This window comes from Ursus arctos, unplaced genomic scaffold (genome assembly GCF_023065955.2).
Source record: "Ursus arctos isolate Adak ecotype North America unplaced genomic scaffold, UrsArc2.0 scaffold_37, whole genome shotgun sequence".
Classification (NCBI taxonomy): domain Eukaryota; kingdom Metazoa; phylum Chordata; class Mammalia; order Carnivora; family Ursidae; genus Ursus; species Ursus arctos.
In genome coordinates this window covers 6759387-6778858 of record NW_026623053.1, presented here as the reverse complement: position 1 = coordinate 6778858, position 19472 = coordinate 6759387, and the positions used below count along the sequence as shown (strand labels likewise).

At 51.9% G+C, this 19472-nt stretch overlaps 2 protein-coding genes and 1 pseudogene across 3 annotated transcripts; all 3 read left to right on the top strand.

The window, feature by feature from the left end:
* Positions 1-490: 490 nt before the first annotated feature.
* On the top strand, positions 491-3201 carry LOC113245995 (mast cell protease 1A-like; annotated as a pseudogene).
* A 1554-nt stretch (positions 3202-4755) lies between these two features.
* LOC113245993 (granzyme H-like) lies at positions 4756-8036 on the top strand. 2 transcript variants are annotated; one of them, XM_026486396.4, is made up of 6 exons: positions 4756-4963; positions 6072-6219; positions 6725-6860; positions 7066-7131; positions 7207-7323; positions 7758-8036. In XM_026486396.4, exons 1-6 carry the CDS (start codon positions 4909-4911, stop codon positions 7899-7901), a joined length of 666 nt encoding a protein of 221 aa, XP_026342181.2. In that variant the 5' UTR covers positions 4756-4908; the 3' UTR covers positions 7902-8036. The 2 variants fall into 2 exon arrangements, with proteins under 2 accessions (XP_026342181.2, XP_026342180.2); XM_026486395.4 differs by having other exon boundaries at positions 7066-7323.
* Positions 8037-16651: 8615 nt separating this feature from the next.
* On the top strand, positions 16652-19254 carry LOC113246003 (cathepsin G). Its single transcript, XM_026486408.4, has 5 exons — positions 16652-16718; positions 17510-17657; positions 18086-18221; positions 18410-18664; positions 19093-19254. Exons 1-5 carry the CDS (start codon positions 16664-16666, stop codon positions 19252-19254), a joined length of 756 nt encoding a protein of 251 aa, XP_026342193.1. The 5' UTR covers positions 16652-16663.
* Positions 19255-19472: the final 218 nt, after the last annotated feature.

The following is a 19472-nucleotide window of genomic DNA, read 5'->3' as shown; positions in this document are numbered from 1 at the left end:
CTGTTGTTCTAAACCACACCGTTTATTCAGTCCATCCCTCTAACTGGCCCTCACCACCCTTAACAGACCTCTGGTGATTTTGACTCCTCCACCAGAAGCAAAGGATCTCACCTGCAATACCCCTGAGTCTCAACACAAGAGGGCTCACTGAAGGATCATCCTGACAGTCTAAAGAGAGCCAAGGAAAAGAAGACGTTCTTGGATCTATCCTCAGGAGGCTCAGGCTTCTGAAGCTCAGGGCCCAGCTACTCACGGGTGCGACGTCTCTAACCACCCCACCTGTAGCCTGTGGTTCCTGTTCTCAGCTGGTATGGTCAAGAGCTACCCGTGCTGATGCGGTGACTGATAAATTATTTCACTCAGGCCAGGACTTGATCAGACAGCAGTAGGAGGCACTCAGAGGAAGACTGCAACACCAGAGAGGAACGCGGGGGTTAGGAGACTAGGAGGAGATACCAGCAGCTCCAACCTGGGGAGCCTTCCTGGGGACATGCAGCTACTCCTGCTCCTGGTGGCCTTTCTTCTGGCCCCCGAGGTTGAGGCAGGTGAGTGACTGTCCCCCCCAACAGAGGACCAGCCCCATCCCAATGTGGCATAGCCCTGCTCCAATGCTACACTCAGGCACATCCTGGCCCTGCAGACTCGTTATCCCACATCCGATTTGCCAGCCTCGCTCAAAGATGGGCAAATCTGAAGCAGGGTAAACACTCAGCATGAATAGCAGGGCAGAAGGCTGTTCCCCAGGGGGGCTGTAGGTCCTACCCCCTCCCCAGGTCCTACACTTATCATCCAGAAATTGGGTTCTTATACAAAGGCATCTAGAAGAAGGTAGAAGGTGGGAATGAGAAATAACTAAGGCCCCAGGAATGGGCAGTTTGGAGAAAGGGGCTGGCTTCTGTACTCAAAGCAAGGCCCACTAACTTTCTTTTTTTTTTTTTTTTTAAGATTTTATTTATTTATTCGACAGAGATAGAGACAGCCAGCGAGAGAGGGAACACAAGCAGGGGGAGTGGGAGAGGAAGAAGCAGGCTCATAGCAGAGGAGCCTGACGTGGGGCTCGATCCCGTAACGCCAGGATCACGCCCTGAGCAGAAGGCAGACGCTTAACCGCTGTGCCACCCAGGCGCCCCAAGGCCCACTAACTTTCTAACTCAATATCTTAAAATCTATCCTCAATCTCCACCCAGTTCTCCAAGCTTTGTCATTCTTATGCTGCCCAAGAAAGAAGCCAAGGACCCAGTTGGTCCCAGAGTTGGTGGCATCCTGGTCCCCTTAATCCTTAATGTTCAGTAATTTTTCAGCCACAATGGGCACAATGGCTTTGGCAGGTCCCATATTTCCTGGTACTTAGAACCGCAACCAACACTCATTCAGCAGCTAACTGGGAGCCATTCCTTCACGCAGCTAAGACATTTACTGAGCACCTAGTATGTGTCAGGCTCTAGCGAAGATCAAACACAACCCACAACACAAGCATGAGCATGCTGAGCTCGTGTTGCAAACATTACACGTAAGGAGCTGCTCAGCAGGGTCTGAGAGGACCCAGATACTATCAGGGAAAGGATCTTCCAGGACCTGTGGGGACTTCACTGCTTGTTCCAAACGCAAATTCCATCTGCCACCGTATGTGTCCACAGCAGGAATTAAGGAACAAGGACTGCTTTTCTCTTTGTTAGAGGTAGAATCTGAGTCCTGTGGGTCATTTGCAAGCCAGGAATGCTGCCCGAGGAACCCTTCTTGGTTGCTGCTGGCTACTACCGACTCTGCTCTCTGCCACCCCAACTCCTTCTCACCTGCTTCGGTTTATCCCCATCTCCCCTCCTCCAGCCTTTGGCTCCATGAGCACAGCAGGCAGGATAAAATGTTTCTTTCAGGGAAAATAATCGGGGGCCATGAATGAGGTCAAGCCTCATTCTCGTCCCTTCATGGCATTTCTCCGGATCCAGAATCCAAGCAAAACCTGTGGGGTTTCCTTGTACGTGAGGACTTTGTGCTAACAGCAGCTCACTGCAAGGGAAGGTAAAAAGCAGTGCCTGGAAGCCCACCCTTTTGTCAACTCCCCATGGGGAACCCTTTTCCAAGAACTGCCACCCAGCCTGGGCTGCCAAGAAGCAGCGGGTTCAGAGATGCTCAGCCCCGGGGCCCCATCCGCTAGAATTCCTCTCCACTCCAGCCCTGAGCTGTCCTGTTTCGTCCACGGCTTTTGGGCTGTACCTCCTGTGACCCCACCTCCCACTCACTCTCTGCACAGCTCCATCAACGTCATTCTGGGCGCCCACAACATCAGGAAGCACGAGAGTACCCAGCAGGTCACTCCGGTGACAAAAGCCATCCGCCACCCAGACTGTAATCCTAAATACATCTTCAACGACATCATGTTACTGCAGGTACGGCCCTCGATCCACTGGTTCTTGCACACCTTATTCCTGGGGATTTTGCATCCCCTGTGACCTCATTCCTGTCCCGGTATGACATTTTCACTTGTCCCAGAGCTACGAGGAAGTCAACCCCATGACTGTCCCTGGAGTCCTTGTGAGCCATCGGTAGATTAGAATTCCTTTCCTCTGCATTCAGCTGGAAAAGAAGGCTCACCTGACTGCCACCGTGAGCCCCCCTCAGGCTGCACCAAGAGGAGTGAGCGGGTGTGGCCAGGGATGGTGTGCAGTGTGGCCGGCGGGGGGCGCCTGCGCGTGAACAGCACCTCCCGGGCAGGGAAGCTGCACGAAGTAGAGCTTGAAGTCCAGAAGGACAAGCGATGCATCTCATGCTACAGAAACCTCTACGACAGCAGGACCCAGATGTGTGTGGGGAACCCGAAAAAGAAGAAGTCCTCTTTTAAGGTGAGATCCCCCACATTGTCCATGCCCAGGAGGGCAGTATCAGGGCCAGGCTGCAGCCTGAGCACCAAGGGAGGTCACAAGGCCTGCCCTGGCCCTGATCTCACCCACGGCCCCCTAACAGAGACCACCTACCAGGGGCAGCAGGGAGGACAGGACCGAGAGAAAGCCCAACTCAGTCCTTCCTCCCTCTGCCCATACGGAGACTCCGGGGGCCCCCCTCGTGTGTAACAATGTGGCCCAGGGCATTGTCTCCTTTGGAAAAACAGATGGGGAACCTCCACGTGTCTACACCAGGATCTCGAGCTTTTTGCACTGGATAGAAAGAACAATGAGATGCTTCAGCCTGCAGGGACCAGCCTAAGATGCCCCAGGATCAATCTGCCCACCTTCTCTGGGGCAGAGGCCAGAACTGCCCCAGGAAAGGGGGTGGAGAGGAGGCTGCCAGAGATTAATAAACTTCCATCTCTTGAGTCGAAATTAGATTCCTCCTTTAATCCCCAAAACAACATTTGTTAGTTACCTACCATGTGTCCAGCAACCATCTGTTCATATTTCTCTAAAATAAAAAGTCATGCTGCTTTGATACCCAGCTCCTTCCAAATACACCTCCCAGCACCACCTCCCCCTGCCAGGCTGAATGCAAGTTCCATCAGGAAAAGAGAGACACTGCCCCAAGAAAAATGACCCTCTCCTAGAGGACCCTCTTATCTCATCCATATTGCCCTCCTACCTCATCTCATACCTACACCCTCACCCCATCCTACCCCCAAATGGCAAGATAAAGGAATCCACATTTGGAAGGAGGACCACCTAAGAAGCTCTGGGATAGGGGGCCACTTCATCCTAATAGAAATGGGCAGGAAGATTCTGGAAAGCTGTAACTCACCCCATGCAACACTCCCTCCCCAAATCAGAGTGGCAGCTTGGGAGCCTGAGGGTTTCAGAAAGGCCTTTCGGTAGGTACTCCCAGGCCTGGCCCAAGTGCCGGTCACAGCCTTGCCGTGGTCCCAGAGCCCAGCACAGCCTCTGGTGCCCTGACGCCCATCTTCCCGCAGCCCCAAAGGATGCTGAGAGTGCTCTTTCATCTTGCTCTGATCCAGCCTCTGCCCACCTCAAGCTATTTCCGTGTGTGTGTGTGTGTGTGTGTCCAAAAGAAACTCCTTACAATAAAAAGTTGTGTTTCAAAGGTATCCTATGGGGGCGCCTGGGTGGCTCAGTCGCTAAGCGTCTGCCTTCGGCTCAGGGCGTGATCCCAGCGTTCTGGGATCGAGCCCTACGTCAGGCTCCTCTGCTATGAGCCTGCTTCTTCCTCTCCCACTCCCCCTGCTTGTGTTCCCTCTCTCGCTGGCTGTCTCTCTATGTCAAATTAACAAATAAAATCTTAAAAAAAAAAAAAAGTGTCCTATGGTTTCAAAGGTGTCCTATGGCCTATAGTTTATTGAATAAATTTTTTCTTCCATTTTTCAACAACCTCTAAGTCTCTTATATAAGAATGTATTCAGAAAAAGTAATCTCATTTTTAAAACGTCCACTTCAGAGAAGGCAGGCTGAAAAGAAAAAGTGGTTTGCCAAATGTCTGCCATTGATGAGTGTGCTTTGACTGTGGGAAAATGTACTCAGCACAGATTCTTAGTCTGCCCCAGACGACCATCGGCATCTCAGGGCAGGAGCTGTGTCTCTCATATCCCTGGAGCTAGCTAGCTCAAAAATCATTCATGATTTCCTCAGAATGGAAAAAGAGCCAAGAGCTGAGAAATGGAGACATTCTTGAGTCAGTCACTGAGGGGCTTCTGAGGTACCAGCCCTCCAGCTGGCAGGAGCCACAGCCTTCACTTTCTAGTTCTTTCTTCTTGCTTTCCCCTTATGACTCAGCAGTGGGAGTGCAAGTGTGATCGCTGCACCATTCTCACCTAACCTAAGCCAGAGAACTTCAACAAGCCATCTTATGTGAGGAGCAGAGTTCGAAGGGGCCCAGGAGATCAGTGAGCCACCTTTCTATCACTCCCTTCAGGCCTCTGTATCTGGAAGGAAGACCAACAGCTCTGACCTGGGCAGAACTTCAGGGAAGATGCAGCCACTCCTGCTTTTGTTGGCCCTTCTTCTGCCCCTTGGGGCTGGGACAGGTGAGTGACCATCCCCATTCCAGAGATCTGAGCCCATCCCACAAAGCCCCCTGTACTCTTGACCCTTCTGTCCAGCACAGTCAGGGATTGTCCTCAATTGGAGCCCAGGAACTTTCTGAATCCCAGCTCCTCCCCCAATCCCAGACTAACAGCTCTGATGCGAGACAGACGTTCAACGAAGATGGCTGGCCAAAAGGGTGCTCACTAAAAGGGTTAGTAGGGGTTAGCCTCCTTCTTGTCACTTGGAAAATGAGTTGTTTGGAGAAAGGCATTTGGTAGAAGATACAAAGCTACAGAAGACAGGTAATTAAAAGCCCTCACTCCAACCCCGGGAAGGTAAGCTCAGACAAACGGACCGCAGTAGTGGGGGGTGTCACTGGACCCAGCCTAAAGACCAGTTAACTTTCTCAGCGCTCTCCTCCCACTCACGCCTGCCTGGGAGAGGAGCCCAGGGTGCTGCTGATCTGAGCAGCAGCCAGATGAGTGCACCCAAAGCTCAGCCCCAGGCCTGTGCAGCCCGTTGCCAGCACCACCTCTCCCTGCCTGTCCGGGGCCCTCGGCAGTGTCCTCCCCGATTCCTGTGGCCTCGCATCCCGCCACCACCGTCTGCACCCAACCTCAGCCAAAAGCTCACTGCAGGCCATTCCTTTCTGCAACTTCAAAATGTCTACTGAGACCATGTGCTAGCCCCTAGGACATGAGGATTTTAGAAAATCCAACTCCATAAACTCATAGGTAGTTTATTAGAAAATGGCACCCATCGGGATGTTAGCAGAGGCTCAGAGGCACCTGGGAGATTCACTGAGAAACAAGGCGCCAAGGGAGTCCTGTCCACCATGCTCCAGGGCTCCATCGTCTTGAAGGTAGGTCTTATCTCCTCCATATGTGTGTCTGAAGTAGGATGTGGAGAACGAGCACTGCCCCCTTCTCAGGGAGGTTCTGAGGCTCGAGTTTCAAGAAAGGTCATCCTGCTACAAGAACCTGGAGGACTGCCCACCCTGGGGTCCACAGGGCGCTGTACACCCCGCCCTCTATCACTACCTTCCTAAGCCTTCCCTCCTGACCACAGCCGCCCCCAGACACCCCATGTTCCAGCCTTTTCTTTCAGAGGAGATCATCGGGGGCCATGAGGCCAAGCCCCACTCCCGGCCCTACATGGCATTTGTTCAGTTTCTGGATAAGGGCAAGAAGAAGAGGTGTGGCGGTGTCCTCGTGCACAAGTACTTTGTTCTGACGGCTGCTCACTGCTGGGGAAGGTGAGGGGCAGCAGCCAGCCTACACATCTGAGACCCCAACAGGGACCCCTGTCCTCTCCCCAGGGGCTGTAGCCCAGGGAAGCACCCGGGGCTCCTGGTAACTCAAGCCTATGAGAGCCCATCAGAGGAGCCAGCTGAAAGCATGGTGGGGGTGACAAAAGGCTGAGAAGCAGGACGGGTAAGCTTTGGGGTCAGAGGGTCCGATGTGAGGGCAAGGGGTACGGTTGAAAAGGGAGGGACCACACCAGGCAAAGAAAGCAGCCGTGGCTCTTTGCATTAGGGCCAAAATGCAAACTCAGAGTAAATTCACAGTGTTGTCTGAAGGCAAAAGAAAGCTCGAAGAAGCCCTACCTTCAGTGTCATTGGAAAAAAGAGGATCCAGGACTCATCTGTCACGTCGATTTCCCCCTCAGCTCCAGTCCTGCTAGCTGCACCTGCCCTTCACGGCCCCTGGGCCGTATCCTGTGACTCCACACACCCGCACTCTGTTCTGTTTTCTGTGCAGCTCCGTCAAGGTCACCCTGGGGGCCCACAACATCCAGAAACAGGAGAAGACCCAGCAGGTCATCCCCGTGAAAACAGCCATCCCCCACCCAGACTATAATCCGAAGAACTATTCCAACGACATCATGTTACTGAAGGTAAGGAAACCTCCCTGCTGCTCTTACTCTCCTGGGTCCAGACTGTTTCCTCCTCCCACTGGGACCTGTCCCTTCCCTCCCTCCCACCCTGGCCACCTGACCAGTCCCCGTGGCTCAGGGCAGAGAGAAGACAGTGCCTCCTCATCCGGGCGTCCAGGCCCAGAGGCCACTGGCTGAGCTGGACTCTCTCGCCTCTTCCCATCAGCTGGAGAGAAAGGCCCAGCAGACTGCCGCTGTGAGGTCCCTCCGCCTGCCCGGGACCAAGAACCGGGTGAGGCCAGGGCAGGTGTGCGGTGTGGCCGGCTGGGGGCGGGTCTCAATGAGCACTTCAGCAACCACTCTGCAGGAGGCGTCTCTGGAAGTGCAGAGGGATCGGCTGTGTGAATCCCTCTTCCATGGCTATTACAGCGGGGCCACCCAGCTTTGCGTCGGAGACCCGAAGGAGATGAAGACCGGCTTCAAGGTCAGGCTTCCAGCATCTACCTAGATAGGCCCCAGGAGAGAGGAACTTGGGGGGAGTCCGGGGTGTGGGAGTGGCCGTATCTTCGTGCCTCAGCCTGAGAGCTTGGGCAGCTGGGTCCACAAATCAGTCTTCAGTTTTCCCCCAAGTGGGTTGGGACAGAGGGGAGGAAGGATCTGCCATCCCACAGCAGCATTACCCACCCCCCCCCACCCCTGAGTTTCCCTGAGGATCGGAGAGAAAGGTTTGGCCTGGGTGACACTAGGAAGAACAGTCGGTGCCAGGCTGGAGCCCAGGGACTGAGACAGGGGACAAGGCCTGCCCTGGGCCCAGTCTCCCATGCAGTCCCCTGACATAGACCACCCATCCCCAGGGCAGCAGAGGGGAGGGCAGGACCACCGGGAGGCCTGCTCAGTCCTTCCTCTCTCTGCCCACAGGGGGACTCCGGGGGCCCCCTCGTGTGTAACAACGTGGTCCAGGGGACTTTCTCCTATGGAAAACCGGATGGGACCCCTCCAGGGGTCTTCATGAAGGTCTCCCACTTCCTGCCCTGGATAAAGAGAACAATGAAACGCCTCTGAAGCAAGCATGAGACTGACCTCCCTCTGTGTTTGGCCATCTTCTCTGGGGCAGAGGCAAGAATCCCTTGGGACTGGGGGCTGGGGGGGTGGGGGGTAGGGATGGCAGGGCGATAATAAATGGATCTCTAGAGTGAATATGACTGAGGTCTTATTCATTCACTGAACCACTTCCGGTACCCAGCTACACTGCTCCAGGCAGTCTTCTGCTGCCCACCCCCCGCCCCCGGCCCTCTGCCCCCCCAAACCCTATGCTGCCTAGCTTCTCATCAATTTCTCAAGTACACCTCTTCGGTGTTTAGCCCTCTGCCAAAGTTCAGTCTAAACTCTATTACAGAAGGGCAATCCAAAAAGTATCCCCTCTGGGCCTTAGAAATTTCTTAACTTCTCTAAGCCAACCTCCATCACCAAGGTAACAATTTGGTCAATAGAAAGGGGGTAACTCCAGGGACCCAGGAGGCTAGGGGGCCATGGCATGGGCACTCAGTTTCCTGTTTCCAGGGGCTCTCTCTCTGCAGGGAGGGGCAGGTTTCTCCTACAGCCAGGACTGCGCACAACTCCCCCAGCCTCACCCCGGGTTCCCCTCCATGCCTTGCCCAGGGCTCAGCACTGAATTTAGTCAGACTTCCTCCCTGGCTGCCCATCCCACAACAGCTTCTGTCTTTCATCCTGGCACCTGAGCTGCCAGCCCTCTGGATGCCTATCAGAGAAGCCAGTACCCACCTCCGAAGGGTAGGACCAGCTGAGTCCCTCTGTCCAAACCAGCATCCCATCCCCCAGGGGCTTAGCCACCATAGCCTGTGGAGTCACTCAACAGCCTCAGCCCCTTTCAGCCTGGCCCGGTCTCAGGACCCCATCTCCCCCTGCTGGCAACCTGGGTTACGGCAGCTTGGTGAGCCAGAGGGCTCCGGGCCGCAGACCATCAGATCAAACGTTCATCTCTCTCTCTGTGCCAGGCACATGATAGGCTCTGTCCCTGCCACTGGGAAACTTTGTGAGAAATGTCTCCTAAATTCGCCTTCCATCTCCTTCCACCAAGCAGTTCGGGTTTGGCACAAATGGATCTGTATTTAGAACCCACGAGACGTACTATATGTTGGCTAATTGAACACAATAAGAAAAAAAATAAAATAAAATAATCCATGAGAAAGCCAGTCTTGAAAATAATTGAAATCCCTGAATTTTTTCTGTATTGCACGTTACAGTTTCACATGCATGACTTTGGTTCCAGAAAGGCAATGTGAAATTGGAAGAAAGTTGGAGACCCACGAGTCCCGAGGTTTCCAAATCTATGCACGGTAGAGGCCACGTCCTGAGGTGAGGAAGGGAGGGCAGCCTTATTTTTATTTCATATGTCGAAGGCTGTCCACAAACCCATGAAATGCCACATTTCAGGCGCAAGATAGTTCACTGTGACCAGATAATCCTTATTTAAGGGTCCTGTATCCTTTTTTTAAAATATTTATTTATTTATTTTTAAAGATTTTATTTATTTATTCGACAGAGATAGAGACAGCCAGCGAGAGAGGGAACACAGGCAGGGGGAGTGGGAGAGGAAGAAGCAGGCTCCTAGCAGAGGAGCCTGATGTGGCGCTCGATCCTAGAACGCTGGGATCACGCCCTGAGCCGAAGGCAGATGCTTAACTGCTGTGCCACTCAGGCGCCCCAATATTTATTTATTTTAGAGAGAGAGCACACACACATGTGAGAGTGGAGTGGGGAGGACAGGGAGAGAGGGCGAGAATCTCAAGCAGACTCCCCGCTGAGCTCGGACCCTGAGATCATGACCTGAGCCGAAATCAAGAGTCAGACGCTTAACTGCCTGAGCCCCCCCAGGTGCCCCAGAGCCCTCGATCCTTCAAACAGCACCACTAGCGAGTTGGAGGTGACAGAACACAATAAACTCACAATAGCTGGACAACTGGCCTAACACTGACTCAGGTGGGACCCACATCAAAAAGAGAATTTCCCTGAAAAGGATAACAAATAAATCACATGAATGTGAAAAAGCAAAATCCAGCACATTGAAAAATAAGGTGAAAAGCACATAAAAGCCACTTTCCCACATGCGACTGTGCCTCCGCCCGTCTGCCAAGCGTGCCCTGGAGCTCCCAGCACCAGCAACATCACAGGTGAGATTAAGGCAGGTGCGCGTGTGGAGCTGAGCAAGCGGACAGTAGGAGCTGCACACGCCGGGGGGCAGCTTCGGGCCCAGCAGGAGAAACAGCACCCTTAGGAGAAGCCACCACACCGAAGAATTGTAGAGACCTCGGAAAGGCACCGTGAAGAGCTCCACGGAGCTCCAGGGTGTAAGCCTGAGCCGGCGGCAGAGTGGCCAAGGACCTCCAGCGCCAGGGGCGGACGTGTGTGGCCTTGAGAGACAGAGCCTGATGGGTCGGTGTTCGCCTCACACCTGATGGATGCACTTGACCGAGTATGATACACATTAGGAAGAAACACTATCACCCTACAAGGACCGTAGCAGCATCGAAAGACGGGGCTGCTGTCGATATTCCCTTAAAATGATGTCTAAGTCAGTTCGCACCTGTTTCTCTCTCTTGATTTTGTGATTTTTGTTTCTAGAACTTCGTCCTATATAAGGTTTAAAGTGTGTGTGTGTGTGTGTGTGTGTGTGTGTGTGTGTGCACCCACGCATGCAGGGAGGTTATTCAAAAGGTGTTCATTCATCACACCACTCTTTAACGATAGACCTCAGACTGGAATCAGTATTAATGTCCAAAATAGGGAAATTGTGAGGGACGCCTGGGGGCTCAGTCGGTGAAGCAGCTGCCTTCGGCTCGGGTCATGATCCCAGGGTCCTGGGATCGAGTCCTGCATCAGGCTCCCTGCTCAGCGGGAAGCCTGCTTCTCCCTCTGCCTGCCCCTCCCCCTGCTCGCACGCACGCTCTCTCTCTCCCTCTCTCTCTCTGACAAATACATAAATAAAATCTTAAAAAAAAACTAGGGAAATGGTGAAATATGGCACACTGACATGAATGTGCTATACAGCCGTTGACATCTACGTTATCCACCGCTCTAGAAAACTAGGCTAAGGAAACGAAAGAAAGCAAACTAAGCTTGGAACATTAATAGGCAAGTTATTAAAAAAAAAAAGACATTTGGAAAAAGTAAAATCTCATTCATTAATCCAAATCAAAAGATTAATTTTTTGTTTCTCTGAGAAAAATTCACAACTGGGATTCTGTAGGACATGGAGAAGATGGCATTTTCACACTTTTTACACAAAGGTTCTATAAAAAAAAACAAAAAAGGAACAAAGGAGTCCTGGACCTACCCATCAACCGCACGGAGAAAACTGGGCAAGGTCATTCCTTACACGTTTGTTACACAAGTGAAATCTTAGAAACAACACCAGTGTCCAGGACTAATGCGGGGATTCGTTTTTTTAAAATTATGTACTGCTAAACACTATGGAAACTTTAAAGTTATGAAATAGAATTATATTTTGCCCCATGGAAGAATGCTCCGAGGTATAGTTAAGTCAGAAGTAACTGAGAGCAGTGTATCCTACTCTCAAAAAAAAAAAAAAATCGAATTTTTGCTCACAGGTGTATTTTCCTTTTAGGTTTTTATTATTATTCTTCCTATATATCCATTTTCCTAATGTTTCTGCAACTTTATGTATTATTTAATTAACTTAAAAGCCTGTTTATTAAATACGAATGCGATCTTAAAACAATACTCATTAACAGATATTCATTAACAGAGGGAGATGTGGAGAGGTCCATGTTGGCTAATTTTAAACTGTAGAATTCAAAACCAAATATATTATAATCACACCTCTATAAATATTGAAAAACACCCAGGTGAAAATACATCTGTTAACAGTGGTCAGTTGGGTGGTGGGATTAAGGCTGACATTTTGTTTCTTTCTATTTTTTAATGTATGCAATATTTAAATTTTATAATTGAGAAAACAATTTGAGGGCACCTGGGTGGCTCAGTCGGTTAAGTGTCGGCTTTCCGTTCAGGTCATGATCTCAGAGCCCCAGGATTGAGCTCCACCCCCCACCCCCCCACCCCCCGCCTTCCCGAGTCAGGCTCCCTGCTCAGCAGAGTGTCTGCTTCACCCTCCCCCCTTCTCGTGCTCTCCCTCTCATGCTCTCTCTCAAATAAATAAATAAAATATTTTTTTTTAAACAACAATTTAATTGAAGAAAACATTCCATGTCAGAAAAAGGTAGGCTTGGGGCGCCTGGGTGGCACAGCGGTTAAGCGTCTGCCTTCGGCTCAGGGCGTGATCCCAGCGTTCTAGGATCGAGCCCCACATCAGGCTCCTCGGCTATGAGCCTGCTTCTTCCTCTCCCACTCCCCCTGCTTGTGTTTCCTCTCTCGCTGGCTGTCTCTATCTCTGTCGAATAAATAAATAAAATCTTTAAAAAAAAAAAAAAGTAAAAGGTAGGCTTGAGACAGCCGGGTGGCTCAGTAGGTTAAGTGTCTGCCAGGTCATGACCCCAGGGTCCTGGGATCCAGTCCCACATCAGGCTTCCTGCTCAGCAGGGAGTCTGCTTCTCCCTCTGCCTGCCATTCTCTCTCTCTCTCTTTCTCTGACAAATAAACAAATCCTTAAAAAAAAGAAAAGAAAAGAAGAAGTTAGGCTTAAGTAAGTTGGTACATGTGTTAGTTAAGATAACACTAAGTGTCCTACCAATAAACTTTAGCAGTTCAGTGACTAACACAATAGAAACCTATTTCTTGCTCACGAACAGTCTAAAGTGAATGTTCCTGGTGAGTAGTGCCCCCTTTTACTCTCGAGTGTCCCAGCTGGGACGATAAATTGCATGCGTGCCCATGATTAAGGAGCCCAGACTCAAGGCTCCTAAAGATGGCTTCCAAGCTCCCGAGTTCATCTGGGTTGAACCAGGTAGGGGAGGAACCTGGCTGGTCAGGCAGGGGAGCAGGTGATAGGCCAGGTCTGGAAGGTACCCACAGCATCTCTGTCACATCCCGTTTGCTACAACAGTCACATAGTCACACCTAATGTCAAGTGAGGCTGCACAACGGCGTGTACCCAGGTGCCCCGGAAGAAAAGGAGATTGTTTGGCTAAACCGCTAGCTCGCCTACCACAATTCCTTATCGTGTTTGCTGTTTATACAGATCGCAGGCCCAAAATTTTGGGCCTGTAAAGTTCTGCCTGTAAAACCAATACATACCCATTTTAGAAAAAATTGGATAATATAAAAGGGAAAATAAGAGTCATAAATTGATTGTTCTGGCTGTTGCTCTTTTTTAAAAGAATTAGTATCAAATTGTATACACAGTTCCACATTCTACTTTTTCCACTTACTATTAGATGATGCAAAGTGCTCCGTGCCATGAAGCAGCCTTCAAAACATGATGCTATTTGATGGCTGGATAGCATTTCACCCCCATGAATATATTAGAATTAAGATTACTGATCTCCCTAATGCTAAGTGAAATAAGTCAAGCAGAGAAAGACAATTATCATATGATTTCTCTCATCTATGGAACATAAGAACTAGGAAGATCGGTAGGGGAAGAAAGGGATAAAGAAGGGGGGGTAATCAGAAGGGGGAATGAAGCATGAGAGACTATGGACTATGAGAAACAAACTGAGGGCTTCAGAGGGGAGGGGGGTGGGGGAATGGGATAGACTGGTGATGGGTAGTAAGGAGGGCACGTATTGCATGGTGCACTGGGTGTTATACACAACTAATGAATCATCGAGCCTTACATCGGAAACCGGGGATGTACTGTATGGTGACTAACATAATATAATAAAAAATCATTAAAAAAAAAAGATTACTGATCTCCTATTGTTGAAGAGTTGGATGGTCTGAGCATTGCGGGAAGAGGGTCTCAGGGAATATGTCCGCCTAGAATTTCCCTTGTCACCCTTTCTTTCCTACTGGAGCAGAGCACAGGCCAGTTCTTGGCAAGAGAGTCTCAGTCCCAGCAGACACGTGTGTGTGGGAAGACGACAGTACAGACACCTGCTTCCCCCTCCGCCCCCCGCCCAGCACTGGCACTCCAAACACAATCAGAAGCTCATCAGCGGAAACTTCCCAAGGAGCTTCCAATCTGTCCTTCTAAATGTGATACTGAGGCAGCCCTGAGAATGTCCGGAATGCCTCAGTAGTGCACTGGTCTCCTACGATGCCAAGAGCAACCAGATCGGTTTCTGACCAAAGCAGCATCAAAGGGACAGAGAGGGAAGTGGCCCGGCCTCAGCAGGCAACTGCCTGCCCAGCGGTTTTGCATTTTAGCAGTATACAGGGCCTGGGAGGAGATGGGAAACATCCTACTTTAATGTCCCAACATCCCAGAGGAGAAAACTATTGTAACTGACGGAAATGTAATAAAACAGTCAAAAGTAGATGTAACCAGCTATGAATATTGTGAAATGGATCACAGTCTTCCTTGTTCCAATACCACAATTTTTATTAAAATAGAAAATACAAACATTAAAAACATATGTGCCCCTCTTTAGTCTCCCACATTCCACTCTCTACCCAAATGTTCTGTCTAATCCCCAACCCTGGCAATCAGACTTTTAAAGAATTTTTATTGCAAAATATACACCCATGAAAAGTACCCAAAACTTAAACAACAATGGCCAAATTTCAGAATTCCCCCCCCCCAAGTGTCTCTTCCCGGTAAAAAATGCCCTCTCTGCCCTCCAACCCCAGAATGAACTTACCATTGTGACTTTTTTAAAAAGATTTATTTATTTTTGAGAGAGAGAGAGCACATGCATGTGGCAGGGAGGGGCAGAGAGAGGGAGACAGAAACTTTAGCAGACTGGCTGCTGAGCCCCTCCACCCCGCCCCCCCCAAATAAATAAATAAAATCTTTAAAAAAGAAGTTCGACTAATGGTTTTAAAACAAAGTGTTGAGGGGCACCTGGGTGGCTCAGTCGTTAAGCGTCTGCCTTCAGCTCAGGGCGTGATCCCAGAGTCCTGGGATCGAGCCCCGCATCAGGCTCCTCCGCTGGGAGCCTGCTTCTTCCTCTCCCACTCCCCCTGCCTGTGTTCCCTCTCTCGCTGGCTGTCTCTCTCTCTGTCAAATACATAAATAAAATCTTCTTAAAAAATTTAAAAAAATAAAGTGTTGAAAAAGTTAATAGATTAATAAATTAAAATTACCCTTAATGCTAAGGCACTAATAAAGCCATTATAATGTTTTCTCTTTTTTCTGCATATTACTTTTCAGATGCATAAAGAAATTTCATGAGGTTGCAATCATTAAGCAGGTATCACAGAGGAATTAAGTCCTTTGCAGCCGTGAAAATCAGGTATATTTATATGCAAGGAGAGGATCCTTCATTTCCGTAAGATTTTCAAGTGGGGCTCTCACATCCATAAAAGTTTAAGAATTGTATTAATTTTGGGGGCGCCTGGGTGGCACAGCGGTTAAGCATCTGCCTTCGGCTCAGGGCGTGATCCCAGCATTATGGGATCGAGCCCCACATCAGGCTCTTCCACTAGGAGCCTGCTTCTTCCTCTCCCACTCCCCCTGCTTGTGTTCCCTCTCTCTCTGGCTGTCTCTATCTCTGTTGACTAAATAAATAAAATCTTTAAAAAAAAAAAAGAGTTGTATTAATTTTTAATTCTGACACTTTTGCAAAAATTATACCGTGTTACAGTGTTTATCTGTGCACCCACAGAGTCTTCTAAGTATCTGTGAGGGTGTCTGTGTTACTCTGCAGTGATCCGCGAGGCCTGACTCTCGCTGCGGAGTGCGCGTACTTTCTGTATTACAGGCCGTTCTTTTGGGATTCCAGAGAGCACAGCCAGCATGCCTTCCCTCCCCTGAAGTCCCTGGGGCAGAGAATGGGGATTAGGTGAATTGGACTCATATCACGGATGAAAAGGATCTAGTTGCTTTTCTTTCAGCCAGGGTCTTTTCTGTGTGCAGGGAACCTTCTGGGACACAAAAGCGCTCACCTTGAGTAGGAAGCAGGAAAATAGAAATCTTCAACTGGGTCATAATTTTCACTGAGAGTTTGTTGGGGCTCAAGTGTCCTGAGAAAGTAATTATCAGTGGCACAGTCTTGTTCTCCCCTTTTCCTTCCCTGGGAGTGCCCTGTACCCACTCAGGAGAGCTACTCAACCTGCCTTGCCAACTTCTAGAAAGAATTGGGAGCAGCAAAGGTATCCACAGGGGGTCCAGGGGCCAAAGGGTAAAGACAGGCAGGCTTCCTCCTCCTCCCTCTTCTGCCTCCTCTGACTTATTCCTGGTGTCCTCACCACAGCCCACCACCACCCCACCCCCGTCTTTCATTCCCCCATGTCCACACCTTACTATGGTATAAATTAAATAAGCAATCTAGGAAATGTGCGTTTGGAGGAACCCTGAAGTTCCAAAGAACTGAGGCTCTAACCCTGGAGAGGCTGGACATGGTGGAGAGAGGCAGCTACCAGCTTTCACGCATTGTTGGGATATTATTGAATTTGGTGGGCTTAGGGTTCTGGGACATGGCGCCCCAAGCCCCCTTCCTCGTTGCCCCAGGTTCCCATTTGTGCAGCCAGCACTGACTCAGCTGCTGTGCGGACGCCTGCGGTGTTGGCTGGGACCACTCTCTTCCCCCCAGATCACTGGCAGTTGGTGGGCAAGCCTCCTGGGCAGCCTTGGGTGACGAAACCTATCACACCAGCAGGAGAATGGAACTGTTCTCGAGCCCCCTCCTGCCCCCCAGACTTCCTTCCTCTCTCTCGGGGGGCTACAAGTCAGGCAGGAGAGAGCACCTACAGCACCTGACTGGGGCAGGCTTCCCGAGAAGATGCCGCCGCTCCTGCTCCTGATGGCCTTTCTCCTACCCCCTGGGGCTGGGGCAGGTGAGTGACCGTCCCCAACCTCAGGCACGACCCCTCTCCTAGACCCTGGAGCCAGACTGCCTAGACACCTCCTAACTCTGTATCGTTGGGCAAGTTATTTGAATTCACAGCCCCTCGAATTCCTCATTTATAATAATTAGGAACGATACCCATGCAGACCTCCTCGAGTTCTAGGAGACTTGAGTTAGTGTACATAAAACTCTTGGAATCGCCCCAGCACGCAGTACGTGTGATATCAGTGTGCTCTCTAAATTCGTCCTGCTGCCCAGGGCTCCGAGCCGAGGCAATAAGAATACGCAGGAACTACCAACAGCTCTTGTCTAGATTCTGAAAATCCAGTCCCATGCTGGTCGTGAGCGGGCCCTGAGCACACCTGGGAGGGACCTGGGAATGTCCCTGAGGAGGAAAGGCCCTGGGGCACTTGGGGCAGCCCTCTCCAGAGGGCTCCGGATTTGCCACCCAGCCGCAGACCATCTCTCCTCAGGGTGGGGGCCTGAAGCTGACCCCGCCTGGAGCTGACCCCTCCCCCTCCCCCGGGGCTGGGGCTGCTCTCCGGGGAGCTGGGAGGGGGCTGAGGTCTGGGACAGGGAGCCAGCGGTGTTTCCGGCAGAACCCCGGAGCCCTCTCCCAAAGTGTGGGGCCCTGCACACCCAATTCTCACGGCCAGCTGCTCCTTCCCCTGCATCATCTCTCCCCGCTCCCCATCTGCGAGCCCTTCTGGAGCCTCCAGCCTGGTGCCCACACTGCGGGTTCCGCGAGCGCAGAGATCAGTGCCAAATGCTTCCTTCCAGGGGAGATCATCGGAGGCCGTGAGGCCAGGCCTCATTCCCACCCCTACATGGCATTTCTCCGAATCCAGTCTCCAAATGGGCTCCTAGCCTGCGGGGGCTTCCTGGTGAGAAACGACTTCGTGCTGACTGCAGCGCACTGCTGGGGAAGGTGAGCAGCTCAGGTGCTCCCTGACGGCCAGGACCGCAGCCCCGGGGAGCCGCAGGCCAGGTGTGAAAGCAGGGCTCCAGGAGTGAAAAAGAGACCGGTGGGACTTTGGGGGCGGGGAACAGGCCAGGACGAATGAGCACCAAAAGGGGACATGATCAGAAAAGAGCAGGGGCTGATGAAGGCACCTGCTGGGGTTCAAAATAGGAATTTAAGCTATTTCTCAACTTCTTCCAGGGGAAGCAAAACTCAAAGTCACCGCATCCCACACCACCCCCAGCTCAGGGCTGAGGAGAAGAACAGAGCGCTGGGCCCCTGAACCCCCCTGCCCCTTCAACTCCCTCAGCTGTAGTCTTGCTGCCCGGGGCTGTCCACCTGCCCTGCAGAGCTCCTGAGGCTCAGCGTACCTCTGGGCCACCTCTCTTTTGCAGAACTATCACCGTCATCATGGGGGCCCACAACATCCAGAGGCGGGAAAGGACCCAGCAGCACACGAGGGCGCTCAGAGCCATCCGCCACCCTGGCTATAATCCCCAGACCACCAGGAATGACATCATGTTAGTGCAGGTACGGCCCGCCCCGACCCTCTGACCCTCTGGTTCTCTGCCCCCCCCCCCAGTCTGCGCCCAGTGCCAGGGGGCCTCGCCATCATGGGATTCGGGGGAGGAAGCAGGGGCAGAGTCCCGGGTGGGGATGGAGCGCAGGCCGAGCTCTCGGCACAGACAGTCCCTGAGTGCCTGCCCTCCTCCTGCCAGCTGGCAAAGAGAATGCGCCGGACGTCAGCTGTGAGGCCAGTGGCTCTGCCTCGGGGGCCGGGCAGGGTGAGACCGGGGAACAGGTGCACTGTGGCGGGCTGGGGCCTGCTGGGCCTGAACAGGAGAACAAACAAACTCCACGAGGTGCAGCTAACCGTGCAGAGGGACTCGAGGTGCTCCAATCGCTTCCGTTTCTACGACAGCCAAACGCAAATTTGTGTGGGAAACCCAGGGCAGAGGAAGTCCGCCTTCATGGTAAGGCCGCGGGCAGCTGCCAGCACTGCCCGACACAGGGGCCGGGGCAGGCTGGGCAGTAGGAACAAGTTCTATCCCCACGGCCACCCCCACCCGCACAGTCTGGTGGGGTCAGAGCAGAGTGAGGTGGGGGCTTTTCCCATCCATCCGGTCCCCAGGGGAACAGGAGGAGGAGCTGGCACACAACATATACACGTGCAGGGCTTTCCTGCCAAAGGGGAAGGTATGCTGACATGGGTTGAGTGACAGACAGTAACTGTAGCCAGGCCTGAAGCCCAGCCATGGAAAGATCCAGAAGGTTGACTTGCATACCTCCACTGCCCTCCCATCTCACCCACCCACCCTTGCTTTCTCTGAGAGCCAGGCCTTAGGGCAGGGGGAGCAGCGGGGAGGCGTGGCTTAGGGTCTTTTTCTCTCCGCGCCCACAGGGCGACTCCGGAGGCCCCCTGGTGTGTAACGGTGTGGCCCAGGGCGTTGTCTCCTATGGAGATAGGAGGGGGACTCCTCCAGCAGTCTTCACCAGGGTTAAGAGCTTCATGCCCTGGATCGACAGAACAATGAGACGCTTCAAACAGCCTTGCCAGACCTAGACGGCGCGGTGACTGACTCTGCTCTGGGGTGGCTCCAGGGAGCATGCCAGAGCCTTAATAAATGTCCATGTCCAGAGTGGAAATAATTGAGCTCTCTTGTGTTCATTAAACACCCTTCGGTACACAACAAACGCATGCCAGAACGGAGTCTGAGCTTCCAGGAAAATGAGGTTCTTCCCCAGGACAAATTAACCCCTCCCACACCACGGTGGGGAGGA

What these genes read in the sequence shown, in the direction of transcription:
- LOC113245993 (XM_026486395.4), top strand. Translation starts at nt 4,909, where the DNA reads ATGCAGCCACTCCTGCTTTTGTTGGCCCTTCTTCTGCCCCTTGGGGCT. An exon ending in ACGACATCATGTTACTGAAG is followed by an intron (nt 6,861 to 7,065) that starts GTAAGGAAACCT and finishes TCTTCCCATCAG; the next exon opens with CTGGAGAGAAAGGCCCAGCA. An exon ending in AGATGAAGACCGGCTTCAAG is followed by an intron (nt 7,324 to 7,757) that starts GTCAGGCTTCCA and finishes CTCTGCCCACAG; the next exon opens with GGGGACTCCGGGGGCCCCCT.
- LOC113246003 (XM_026486408.4), top strand. Translation starts at nt 16,664, where the DNA reads ATGCCGCCGCTCCTGCTCCTGATGGCCTTTCTCCTACCCCCTGGGGCT. An exon ending in ACCCCCTGGGGCTGGGGCAG is followed by an intron (nt 16,719 to 17,509) that starts GTGAGTGACCGT and finishes GCTTCCTTCCAG; the next exon opens with GGGAGATCATCGGAGGCCGT. An exon ending in AGAGGAAGTCCGCCTTCATG is followed by an intron (nt 18,665 to 19,092) that starts GTAAGGCCGCGG and finishes CCGCGCCCACAG; the next exon opens with GGCGACTCCGGAGGCCCCCT.